Source organism: Pleurodeles waltl, chromosome 8, assembly GCF_031143425.1.
Source record: "Pleurodeles waltl isolate 20211129_DDA chromosome 8, aPleWal1.hap1.20221129, whole genome shotgun sequence".
NCBI lineage: Eukaryota > Metazoa > Chordata > Amphibia > Caudata > Salamandridae > Pleurodeles > Pleurodeles waltl.
This window is the reverse complement of record NC_090447.1, coordinates 120,985,540-120,998,764: the sequence shown is the minus strand read 5'-3', so window position 1 is coordinate 120,998,764 and position 13,225 is coordinate 120,985,540. Positions and strand designations below refer to the sequence as shown.

At 42.7% G+C, this 13,225-nt stretch overlaps 1 protein-coding gene across 1 annotated transcript in view; it reads right to left on the bottom strand.

The window, feature by feature from the left end:
- ACER3 (alkaline ceramidase 3) overlaps window positions 1-13,225 on the bottom strand; it is a 194,816-nt gene that overhangs the window by 36,660 nt on the left and 144,931 nt on the right. The window contains exon 4 of the mRNA XM_069203905.1: window positions 9,942-9,994. Coding sequence (XP_069060006.1) covers window positions 9,942-9,994 — 53 coding nt within the window. The remainder of the gene's footprint in view (window positions 1-9,941; window positions 9,995-13,225) is intronic.

Here is a 13,225-nt window from a genome sequence, read left to right as displayed (position 1 = left end):
CCATGCAAATGTAAATGTATATACATATGTACAAGTGTTATTAACTTAAACAACTACAGGCTTCAGGCTTCCGGGGAGGAGGGAGGGTGTATATGAATCTGCAGCACTACATGCCACGAACAGATGTACACTGGGTAAGTGACATTTTCCGTTCGATGGCAAGTGTAGCTGCCAAACAGTTGTTTGAAATAATGTTCTTAGGACAGCTTGTCCTACAGTGGCTTGTTGTTGTGAGAAAACATCAACACAGTAGTGTTTAGTAAATGTATAAGGGGTTGACCATGTAGCTGCTTTACATATATCAACCATTGGTATGTTTCCAAAAAAAGCCATTGTTGCACCTTTCTTTCTTGTAGAATGTGCTTTAGGAGTGATTAAAAGTTGTCTTTTTGCTTTACATAACATGTTTGTATACATCTAACAATCCATCTTGCTAAACCTTGTTTTGATATAGGATTGCCTGTATGTGGTTGTTGGAAAGCCACAAAAAGTTGTTTTGTTTTTCTAAACTGTTTAGTTCTGTCTATGAAGTACATAAGAGCTCTTTTGAGATCTAGGGTATGAAGAGCTCGTTCTGCCACAGAATCTGGCTGTGGAAAGAAGACTGGCAATTCCACTGTTTGATTGATGTGAAATGGAGATACTACTGTTGGTAGAAATTTTGGATTTGTTCTTAGTACAGCCTTATGTTTGTGTACTTGAAATAAAGGTTCTTCAAGAGTGAATGCTTGTATTTCACTAACTCATCTTAAAGAACTAATAGCCACAAGGAAGGCAACCTTCCATGCTAGAAATTGAATTTGGCAATAGTGCATGGGTTGAAAAGGTGGTCCCATAAGTCTTGTAAGTACAATATTTAAATTCCATGATGGAACTGGTGGTGTTCTGGGTGGACTGATGCGTTTTAGTCCTTCCATGAAGGCTTTAATAACAGGGTCTCTGATTAAAGAACTATGTTGAATAGTTTATAAGTATGCAGATATTGCAGTAAGATGTATTTTTATGGAGGAAAAAGCCAAATTTGATTTTGTAAATCAAATTTAAATGAAGTAAATGAAGTAAGTAACATACAATATCTTGTATAGATGCTGTAAGTGGATCTATGGTTTTAGATTGACAATAGTAGACACATCTTTTCCACTGGTTTGCGTAGCACTGTCTAGTAGTGGGTTTTCATGTTTGTTTAATGACTTCCATACATTCAGATGGAAGTTTTAAGTATCCAAATTCTATGACTTCAGGAGCCAAATTGCTAGATTCAGAGCATTAGGGTTTGGATGCCTGATTTGACCTTTTGTTTGTGTTTACAAATCTGGTGTGTTTGGGTGTTTGGAGTGATGTACTACAGATAGGTCTAGTAGTGTCGTGTACCAAGGCTGACGTGTCCATGTTGGTGCTATGAGTATCATGATGAGTGACGTTTGAGGCAACTTGTTGACCAGAAATGGAAGGAGTGGGAGAGGGGGAAAAGCGTAAGCAAATATCCCTGACCAACTGATCCATAGAGCATTGCCCCTGGATAGGAGATGTGGGTGTCTGAATGCAAAGTTTGGCATTTTGTGAGGTCATTACAACTTTGGCGGGCAGCGGAAAACCGCCGCGGTCGTAATACGCCAGGAAGCACCGCCAGCCTGTTGGCGGTGCTTCCGTCGAAACAGCCCTGGCGGTCTTGGACCGCCAGGGTTGTAATGAGGGCCTTTGTGTTTTCTCTTGTTGCAAATAGATCTATGTCTGGTGTTCCCCACCTTTGAAAGTACTTTTGAAGTACTTGGGGGTAAATCTCCCATTCGTGTGTTTGTTGGTGATTACTGCTGAGGACATCTGCCAACTGATTGTCTATCCCTGGAATGTACTGTGCTATTAGGTGAATTTGATTGTGAATTGCCTAGTTCCAAATTGTTTGGCCTAGAAGGGACAGTTGTGATGAATGTGTCTGTGGTAGGTGGAACGGTAAAGAGACAACTGAGAGCTGTTATCGTGATAAGTAGGTGTTTTATTAGTGAGTTTTCTTTTCCTTTGTCTTTCAGTCATACAATTCACAGTATTATTTAAGTTTCAGGATGGTATCTTCTGATCTTCTAATTAGACTTTTCTCCTACTTCTTTGTCTTTTAGGGCGAGGATTCCTGGGTCTCCGGCAGGGTTCCAGAGGAATACCGGGAAAAAAAGAAGAACGCCAAGGTAAGTTTTGACTTACTTCTGGGCTTTGGGTTTTTACAGCAACCACCACCAGGGGAAAAAAAAGGAAGGTAAGGGAGTGCGAAGGTAGCGTTTTGGGACACCTGTGGACAATGTACACACTGGTGAACGTGATATGCCCCTGTGCCCGGTTCTCCCTATATAGCTGCCTTTCCACCCTCCCCCTCTTTCTCCTCCCCAATTCCTTTCCCCAGTGCCTGTTTAGGTACTACACTCTCCCTGTGTCCCCACAGGGACCGTACCTTAGTAAGCCACGACCCTCCTGGGTCGTGGCTGGCTCCTGGGCTTTGGGACCCCGGTGCTCCTCCTTGAGCACCTTTCTTCTCCTGGCTTCCTCCTGCAAGTCGGCCGTCCTCTGTCTCAATGCGCTCCACCTTCGTTGTCGCCGTTCTCTCCTCCGCGCCTGTCACTCCTCTCTCCCCTTCTCTGCTAGGCGCCGCGTTTTCATCCTCCCCGGCCCGGAAGTCCTTTTCTGTTGCCCTGGTAACCGGGCACTGCCGCTCTCGTTGCCAGAGCGTTCCCACGGAAACGTGGGAACGCGGAAGTGACGTGTGGGGTGTCCCCGACACGTCAGTGCCTGCCGCTTCCGGCCCCGCGATCGGCTCGACCCGATCACAGTGTCCCTCCTTGTTAGTTGAGATAATACATGGTTGTTATGTTGTCTGGTTTTATAAGAACATTCTTCTGTTTGAGAAGAGGTTGAAATGTGTTTAGGGCAAGGAATACAGCTAATAACTCTTAAGTGGTTTATGTGTAGCCGTTTGACATCCCATTGCACTTGAAAGGTGGGATTGTTCAGGTGAGCTCCCCAACCAATCATTGATGCATCTGTTGTGATCATGGTCTGAGGCACAGGGTCTTGAAACAAACGCCCCTTCATTAAATTGCTGCAAATCCCCCATTGAAGGGACATATGTGTATGGTGGTCTATCAATACTAGATCCTGAAGTTGACCATGTGCCTGTGACCATTGTTGTGCAAGGCACTGTTGTAAGGGCCTCATGTTTAATCTTGCATGTGGGACTATTGCTATGCAAGATGCCATAATTCCGAAGATCTTCATAATAAATCTTACAGTGTATTGTTGATTTGGCTGTATAAGTGGAATTAGATTTTGGAAAGCTTGTATCCTTTGTGTATTTGGATACGCTAGAGCTAGTTGAGTATTTAGGATTGCACCTAAATACGGTTGTACTGGTCCTGGTTGAAGGTGTGACTTTTGGTAGTTTATAGAAAATCCTAGTGTGTGCACAGTTTCTATCACGTAATGTGTATTTTTTGGGCATTGTGTACGATTGTTTGATTTTATTAGCCAATCGTCTAGATATGGAAAGACATGGGTGTATTGTCTTCTTAAGTATGCTGCTACTACTGCTAGACACTTTGTGAACACCTTTGGAGCTGTTGTTATGTTGAAAGGTAACACTTTGAACTGGTAGTGTTTTCCTTGCATGACAAACCTGAGGTATTTTCTGTGAGCTGGGTGGATAGGCATGTGGAAATACGCATCTTTGAGGTCTAGGGCCATCATAAAATCTTGTTTTTGTAGCAGTGGAATAACATATTTCAGAGTTACCATGTGAAAATGTTCTGATATGATGTAAAAATTGAGGGGCCTGAGGTCTAATATTGGCCTAAGGGTGCCATCTTTTTTGGGAATTAGGAAGTATAGTGAGTATACTCCTGTTCCTTGTTGGGACTGTGTAACTAATTCTATTGCTTGTTTGAGTAGTAGAGAGTGAACCTCTTGTTGTAACAGTACTGTATGTTCTGGGGATAACTTGTGATATTTTGATGGAATATTTGGAGGGGTGTTTATCAATTCTAGGCAATAGCCATTGCGTATAATTGATAATACCCAGTTGTCTATGGTGATATTTTGCCAATGAGAGTGGAACTGCTGTAGTCTTCCCCCCCACAGGAGATGTGTGGAGAGGAAGGGAGGGAAGAAAGTCACTGCTTTGGTTGTGTTGTTGGTTGTTTAGAGGTTTGGAATTTACCTCTATTTCTAGAGTATTGGCCTCTGTATATTCCGCTAAACCCACCTCGCTGGTACTGGGTTTGATATGGTTGTTTTGTTTGTGACGTGGAAGCCCCCGAGGATTGTGCTCTAAAACCCCCTCGAAACTGAGGCTTACGAAATGATCCCCTATTTGGTGTAGTATACAGAGCACCCATTGCCTTTGCTGTATCAGAGTCTTTTCATAATTTCTCTATTGTAGTGTCCACTTCTGGGCCAAGGAGGTGCTTTTTATCAGAAGGCATGTTTAACACAGCCTGTTGGATTTCTGGTTTAAAACCAGAGGTGCGTAGCCATGCATGTCTTCTGATGGTAATGGCAGTGTTCCTTGCAGCTGTGTTAGCAGCATCAAGGGCAGATCTTATTTGATTGTTACTGATGGCTTGCCCTTCCTCGACTACTTGTTGTGCCCGCTTTTGGTGTTCTTTTGGGAGATGCTGTATGATTCCTGCATCTCATCCCAATGAGCTCTATCATACCGGGCTAGTAGTGCTTGAGAATTAGTTATTCTCCATTGATTTGCTGCTTGGGACGCAACTCTTTTCCCTGCAGCGTCAGATTTCCTGCTCTCTTTATCAGGAGGGGGTGCATGTCCTGAAGACTGGCTATTTGCCATCTTTCGGGCTGCACTAACAACCACTGAATCTGGAGGCACCAGATGAGTAATATAATCTGGGTCAGAGGGTGCAGGCTTATATTTATTTTCTATTCTAGGTGTGATGATTCTGGATTTCACAGGCTCATTAAAAATTTGGTCTGCGTGTTTTACCATGCCTGGTAACATTGGGAGGCATTGGTACCTAGAATGTGTTGAAGATAATGTATTAAACAAAAAATCTTCTTCCAGTGGTTCAGTGTGCATTGTTACCCCATGATAAGCTGCAGCCCAGGCTATGACCTGGTTGTATACTGTGGTATCCTGAGGTGGAGATGGTTTGGATGGGTAGGTATCTGGGTCGTTATCTAGGACGGGATAAGGATCATAAAGGTCCAATGGATCTACTATGTCTTCTTGCGTATAAAAAGAGTGTGTTGGAGAAGGCATTGGTGGAGGGCTGGTGTGAGGAGAGAGAATTAGCTGTGGAGAATGAGGAGGAGAAGACTGAGGAGGTACTGGCTTCTCTTTTTGCTTCTGCACTTCAGCCGCTGGCTGGGCAGTGTCCAGTTCTTCTTGGAATGCCAGCTTTCTCTTTGTTTTTAGAGGAGGTGCTGTAATAATTCTCCCTGTCTCTTTATGGCTGCGTATTCTAGATTGTCTCTCATCCATAATTTGTAGAATGGGCTAAATGTCCGACTCTTCCTCAGAGGTTTTATGGCTTTCTTGTAATTTCTTGGAAAGTCCTTGCTCCTCTGTATATGATGTATTTTTTGGTTCTGAAGTCTGTTGTTTTTTCGGTATCGAAAATGTTGTGGAAGGTCTCGGCTCCGAAACTGCCTTTTGAATTTTCGACTCTGAAACTTGGTGTTTCCTGCTGGAGTCCAAAATGGAGCCCTTTATAGTTTTACTCAACTCCGAAGTAGTCGGAAGAGTGGCCTTTTTTGGTGCCGAACCCAGAGGTTGGTCGCCGACAGTCTTTTTTCGGGCTGACCCATGGCCTTCCAGCAGTGGTGTACCCAAAGCCTTAGGATGTTTCTTGTGTGGGGATGCAGGGGCAGATGTACTCACATGCTGGCCAGCTGTGATGGGTCTGTTGTCTTTGGATTCCTGTTCAGAGTCTGTGTCTCGGATAGAGACTGCTGTCTGCGCCTGCTCTTCTTCGGTGACATTGAGATGGTCACTGCTCTTCAATGCCATTTCAAGCCTTCATGCTCTTCGATCTCTAAGAGTCTTTTTTGATCGAAACGATCGACAGGCCTTGCAGTTTTCATCCCGATGTTCTGGAGAAAGGCACAAGTTGCAAACCAAATGTTGGTTTGTATATGGGTACTTGGCGCAGCACCGGAGGGCAGAATCGGAATGGAGTCCGATCCATCAGGCTCTCCACGCGGTCGGCCCGAATAGGCCTGAGTTGGGCGCACGCGCCCCGAAGGGCGAACAAAGTGATTTTCTGATGGTACTACCAGCTCGATGCTAGATGGAGAACGCGATTGAGACAATACTGATGAAAAGGAAGATTTTCTAAAGTTTTCCGAATCGAAATCTCAGAGCGAGAGGAAACACGTTCAAACCCGACGGCGGAAAGAAAACAATCTAACAATGGAGTCGATGCCCATGCGCAATGGAACCAAGAGGAGGAGTCACTCGATCCTGTGACTCCGAAAAGACTTCGAAGAAAAAAAACTTGTAACACTCCGAGCCCAACACTAGATGTTGGAATGGATATGCATAGCATGTGTATCTGCAGCTACACATGCCATCGAACATATATATATATATATATATTTTTTTTTTTACTTTTCACCGGAATCATATTTTGCATGAAGAAAAAGAAAGCATTCCTCCACCTAGAGTTTACGATCATATCCTTGCTAAAAAATTAAATTTAGGAATAAATGAATCATTGCATAAAATGTTACCATTAAGCCAGGAGGCAAGGGAACTCATAACAGTCATGGAAGCCATTTTTTGTTTTATTGAACATCACAGGAAAACATGGTTCCTACTGGCAAAAAGGGAATGTACTATTGTCTTTGAATTACTATATTCTGAAGATCAAGTTTTAGCACACAGGAAGACTAAAAAATACAATTTGATACAGAGAGGAAAGAAAAAAAAAAAAATCAGCAAAGAAAGTATTGGTCCGCCATCCCTCTTACTGAAGTGAATAGCCTTTTTTGGAAAAGCTAGGAAGGGGAAAACGATTGTCATAGTGTGGCTCAATCTGGTCACTGCTTCTGGGCAGGTTCGTCCCAGCTCTTGGGACATCAAGCTCTTAGGTGGGATGTAGGAGTGAGTGATAGGAACTCTCTGCAGGTTCAAGACCGAATGCCTTACTTGATGGGGGGGGGTGTTGACCCTTGCTTTTCGTGCCGTCAGAGAGATACATGATGATAAAATTGATAGGGGAAATACTATTCTTGAAAGGTGGTGAGAGGAATGATGAGATAGGTCAAAGTCCTTCTTAGCTGAGAGTAGGGGGCAGGAGGAAAGTTCCCTCTCATATGTAGAGGAAGCAAACCGTAGTTGGCAGAAATTCAAGTTAGTTCAGATGGATGGCAGGTAGACAGATGGCAGAGTGACTGCATTATGTGTAATGTATCCATGAACAGAAGGAGTAATATTAGTAAACACTGGTTATTGGCCCTTCTTAACTGGTAATCCCTGAAATTGTGCTTTTCCACCAAGGCTCTAGCTTCTATTCTGTGCTTTAAGATATTCGGTATAGCAGATCTGAATAGTCGCATGCAGTGCCCACACAACACTGCGAAGGGTGAAGTCACTTCATGAAGATATGGAGTACTTTACGAAAATGAAATTAACATGCTTAGAAAGTCACAAACGTTGAATAGACAACACAGCTAAATCATCCAGAATATATCCTAGAGAGAAGGGATATTAAAAAATTAGAAAACAACTACCTCTAGATGACAGAAGAAGAGATAAGGGAACAAGTGGTTGTCTTTGTAAGTGAATACAGTGGCTGAGGTTACTTTGTGAGTGGCCCTGGTTTTTGTACGGGAAACCGGTCATATGATCTATTACTTACTCAGGTTTATGTCTCATTTAAATCAATTAAATGTATACAGTGATATTTTCAAAAAGCTACACACAATGAAATATTATAGCACAAAAAGACAGTATAAGGTGGAATTGCCCAACATTGCAATAACCCTAATTCTAATTGAAGAAAAAGTTGATTCTTATGAAGAGATTGAAATGAATGCCCAGCAGTATCACAAAAGAGAGAAAGGGGGAGTGTACTCCCGTGTTAGAGAGAAGCAGAGAGAAACATTGAAAATCGAATTGGACACAAGGAGGATAAGGACTGGCAAATCAAATTTTAGTGGGCGAATGAAGGTTAAGAATGGGAATGTAAAATGCAAGAATAAGTGAATGATTTAGAGTGGCAAAACAATGAACACACTTTAAGACAATACAGGCTAACAAATCAGGAGACGAGAACGATTCTGCAGTTATTGAAGATAATAAGGATCAGATATAAGTGCTTGAACACTAGACTAACAGTATACTTCAATACAGGAATGAAAACTGAAAGATCATGAGGAAAGAAAGAACACTGGTCCTGCTGAGATACGCAAGGGCAAGAATGAGGAGTTTAGAAGCATGAAAGTCAAAAATGGTACATATGTCTGCTATTATCCAGCTGGAAGTAAAGGGCAAGAGCAATACAAGAGATGTGGTTAGAGAGAGTTCTGGCTAAAAAAGTACCACTATGTTGTGGGGGAGACAACGTAGGAATAGAAAGAGGACCATTAATAGAATCAGGAGAAATTGAAGCATAGGAAGAAGCAGTAGAAAATGATAGAAATGTAGTTTAGAGGGATTACAATGAAGAAAATGACAAACAAAAGCATTCCTAGACCTTGGATATGCACCATGAAATAGTAACATGAAGATCAGAATGAAAGGACAAAGAGATGCATTTGTGAATCGTCCATATGGAAATGGCAGGACAGACCAAAAGAGCAATTAATTAAAGCAAGGCTGCTATAGAAGGGAGGAGGGTAAAGGCACCATTTAGGGTTCAAAGATAATAAAAAGACTGACCAACCATGGAGATGAAAATGGTGCAGTCAGAGAGAAAGGACAATGGTCAGGTAAAGTTATATGCAGAAACCCCACGAAAAGCAAAAGGCGGAGCAGCAGTAGAGTTGTCAACCATATCAAAAGCAAATTGATGATAAAAGGAGATAGACGTACAGCTTCTTAAGTGAACAAGGATTTCCCTTCAACTAACTAAAGAAGGAATGAGGCGTCATTTGTGATTAAAACAGGTCATGGTGTGTACCTTATTCAGAAACGTCTGCTCAGTAAATCTGAAACTGAGCCGGCTCACAGTGCAGGTCTCGCGGCAGGCCACACTGCACTGCTCCTACTGGAGAAGGACCAACGCTGATTTGCACAGTGAACAAAAAAGATGGACGATATGTGACCCAGAGTAATAGCCCATGGCTGTGATGAGTTGAATTACTCCACCCATCTCTTCGTGTGAGTTTCTCACTGATATTAATAACACGATGAGGAAGGAGCAGTCAATCAACATCTCTGTTGAGCATATTTATGCACCTATCACTCTCTTTAAGTGTCAACAGTTCTGTCAGGCCACTTATCTAGGAGGTCTTCCTATGCATTGCCTTTTATTTATTGTATCGACTCTCCTCCTATTTTGTTTTTTCTTTTCTTACATCTGTTTAGTCAACACCCCAGTCAAAAAGAGCTCAATAGAATTCACAAGTAATCACAGAAGTGTGTCTGGCTGCCAATGTATGCCTGGTTCACTACAACAGTACTGTGGAGTTTGGATCCATCAAAAACACTGCAGCCTTTGACAACTTTGCTTGGTTACTAGCTAGCAACTACTGAAAAAGGCTCACGGGCGATTGCATCTTTGTCTGTAATGATTTCTTTCAATTCAATTGGAAATTCGATATTCCTAACAGGCAGAAATCTAAGCAACCACATTGTTTATAACCTGGAAAACATACCATTCTCGTAGTTACTGGTGTCAAAAAACTGCATTACAAGGTTTCAAATATTTAGAGCATCCACCTTAACCTTTAACCAGGCAGATCCCCGAGAATGTCGTTCAACAAGTACTTACAGGCAGTAGACAAAAATACAACAGCTGTAGATCATTGGCAATTCATCCAAAAGCTAGAAAGAAAAAACACAAAGTATGAAAACCGGAAAATAATGAGCCCTTGTACAGAACGAGCTCTCTGCGGCACATTTTCTTGGCTGTCAACTGCAGTAAAGTGATTCAGCATTACATCTCCAGCCTTTAACATGACAGCTGCAAATAATTATCAAAGGGAAACAGAAGCTCATATCTGTGGACCAAATGGCAAGAGGGGATGACGTGTGGAGCATTAAAAAAGGGGTCAAATAATTTTTTTAATTAAAATGCCAATTCATCATATTCCTTCAGGGTGTACCAGAGATAGACGTGTGGGGGGGAGGGGGTGCTTAAAAAGAGGATCATGACAATGTCTGGCCTGGAGGCTCAAAAGGGTAAGCAATAGTGAATATTGGGCTTTCTGGAAAATATTCCCTTTGCTGTTCATTTCAAAACAATGACAAGCATTGGCAAAACCAGTAGGTCGGGCTTTCATGTAGTGTATCATGCCAACACCTGGCATGCTCAGATGTTGTTTCAGTAATTGTGGTGCACTGACAAAAACACCATGGCAGGAAAACAAAATACAAAAAATGATTACTTTCTGTATAAAATGCATGTCAGAGATAGATAATTAAATGTGTGAAGATTAAGGGTAACTGCCAATTACATGAGGTGAGAAGGTAATGCCCGTGTGGGTGGAGCCAAAGCCCACTCTTATTTTTTTTTAAAGACTTTGCAATAATAGATCTGCAAACAGCTGTGCTGTTACGCTAGACCTAACAAATCTGCAACAAAATGGTGTCTTTACGACCTACCTAAAGCCTACAACAGAGGGATAAACACAGAAATACGGTCTTGCACTTGCGATTATGTTTTAATAGAGGAATCCCACAATCAGGAATTAAATCGCAGATAAGTGCAATCAGGACCGTCTACCCTTTGGATTTTCCTGCATCGATACCAGATTTGTGCCACGCTGTCCCTCTCCCTTACAGTTTCTGAATTGGTTGATGGTAGCTGCCACATGGCTCCTGCTGGCAGTCAGTTCTCTTGATGTAGAAGCATGCCCGCCTTCCATTACTTTACCAAAAGGGAGTCTTACTTGGCACCCCTTACTCTGAACCCATGCCTTTTGTGGAACTTGATTGCTTCCATCACTGTAGATCAGTGGCTCCCAACCTTTTGACTTCTGGGGACCCCTACTTTATCATTACTGGAACCCGGGTCCCCCACTGAATCATTATTGGAATCCGGGGATCCCCCACTGAGTCATTACTGAAAGGTGGGGGCCTAATCTGTTAATATTATTTAACTTTCTAAGCAGTCGTGGACCCCTGAGGAGGCTTCGAGGACCCCCAAGGGTCCCCGGACCACAGGCTGGGAACCACTGCTGTGGGTCAATTCTTGAGTTACTTCTATCATTTTACGATTGTTCCCCATTACATGTTGTATTCTAGTCTACACAAATGTGCGTCCTTGCATCACTTCGTTCGAGGTTTGGTGCAGCACATGCACTTTCTACCTGTGTATCTTTCCACTGGACCCTCAGCGTCGGACATGTGGAGGCAGGACCACACAAGTTGCCACAGTACAGCAGGCGAAGCTCCAGTAACGATGGGAAGAAGGTGACTTTTTGGTTGATTAAAGCTCGTGATAAAACCCACATATAATCGAGAGTACCTTGTCAAACTCTTTGGAAACTTTCAAGACAAATAATAAGGAAGACCCTCGGACCATTCTGTTAAGTTGACTTAAAAATCCAGGCTCACATTCTGCTCTCTATGCGTCTATTCACGTCTTCTTAAAACCACTGTTTAAAATTCCTACTTTGGCCCAAGTTATATTTGTTTGGGTATCAAACATGATGCAATCTTTTATGCAACTTTAGTAAGTCGTAAATATGTGAACTGTTTCATGTAAACCTTGGTATATGCATTGTTTATTTGCAAAGTTGGAAGGGTTGTACAGCGAAGAGATGGATCATAGAATTTTGCAAACGTCATGGTTAAAACATGTTAAGAGATGAGAACTCCACTACCATGGTTCCTTTTAATTAGCGCACAAACCTGCTGTTCTAGTTTAGGGTGGGAAGGAGAGAGAGGGTCCAAGCCCTAGGCACAAAGAACTAGAAACCCACACTTTTACTGGACTGTTACAATGGATTTACATCCATCCACACCCAAGTGCTTTTACTACATCCGCCTGGGATCTAGAGGCTAGTCAGAAGCTCATACACCAGAACCTCATCTCCCAGGCAAGTGTTACACTTTATACGTCTGTGGAAGCCTCAGTGTCTAGATGCAGTTAAAATTCATCTGCCAAGTCTTAAGAACAGATTGCCTTCAGACACCTGTGTTCACAATATTTTTCAGCTAGGACGTTTATGAAATACATGACAATCGTTATTGCTGATGCCTCTTTCCATTGCTTTAGGTCTTTTTTCCATTGAATTACATCTTACACTGATGCTTTAATCATGGCCATGGGTGGGATCCACCCTGAGGGATCAGCAACCTCAGTACAAGCTTCTAAAGTAACTGTTAGTAAAAGAACCATGTCTCAGAACCAAGAGCACAACAGATGCTTGCCAACAGTCTAGCCACTGGCAAAGGATTTACATAGTATTTCAACAGTTAGTATTTCAACACGGTTAGTCGCCTAATGTGCCACTCTGGACATAAACCCATCTTATCTAAATCTGTACTGACCCTGCTCCTTGTGGTAACAGTTCAACCTGAATTGCCAGTCGAGGCCCCTTTAGAAGGGAACACAGGCAACCCCAGACAGTTTTGGTCTCAACAGTGAGGTATAGCTTGGACCCTGTGGTGGCGTGAGCAAGGGACCCATGTCTGGGCTTCCCCTTGGCCACTTAGAGCGTTACACCAAACACAAAACGTGATGGAGGAGTGCTTGTGAAACGTCTAAGCACTGACAATCACCTGCGTAGTATTCTAACCCATCGTTTTTGCTCAATTTGCAAATCTAGAAAGAGGCCGACCTTATGCAAATCAGTACTGACCCTTATGCTCATGGGAACAGTTGATCCTGTGAAGAAGTTGGTTCAGTGCTTACCGCGCCACTGGAACCAAGCTGCATCTGACGGCTGAGGTCCAAACAGGTCAAAATGGGTCTGCAGTTGCTTGTGCTCCTGTTCAGGCGGAACCTATCTTGGCAGTTTCCGCTGGAGGAGTCTTACTGGACCAGGATCAAGGCCAATTTGTATATTGCTAGTTCCTGTCTGAGGTGGTATAGTGCACAAATAAACA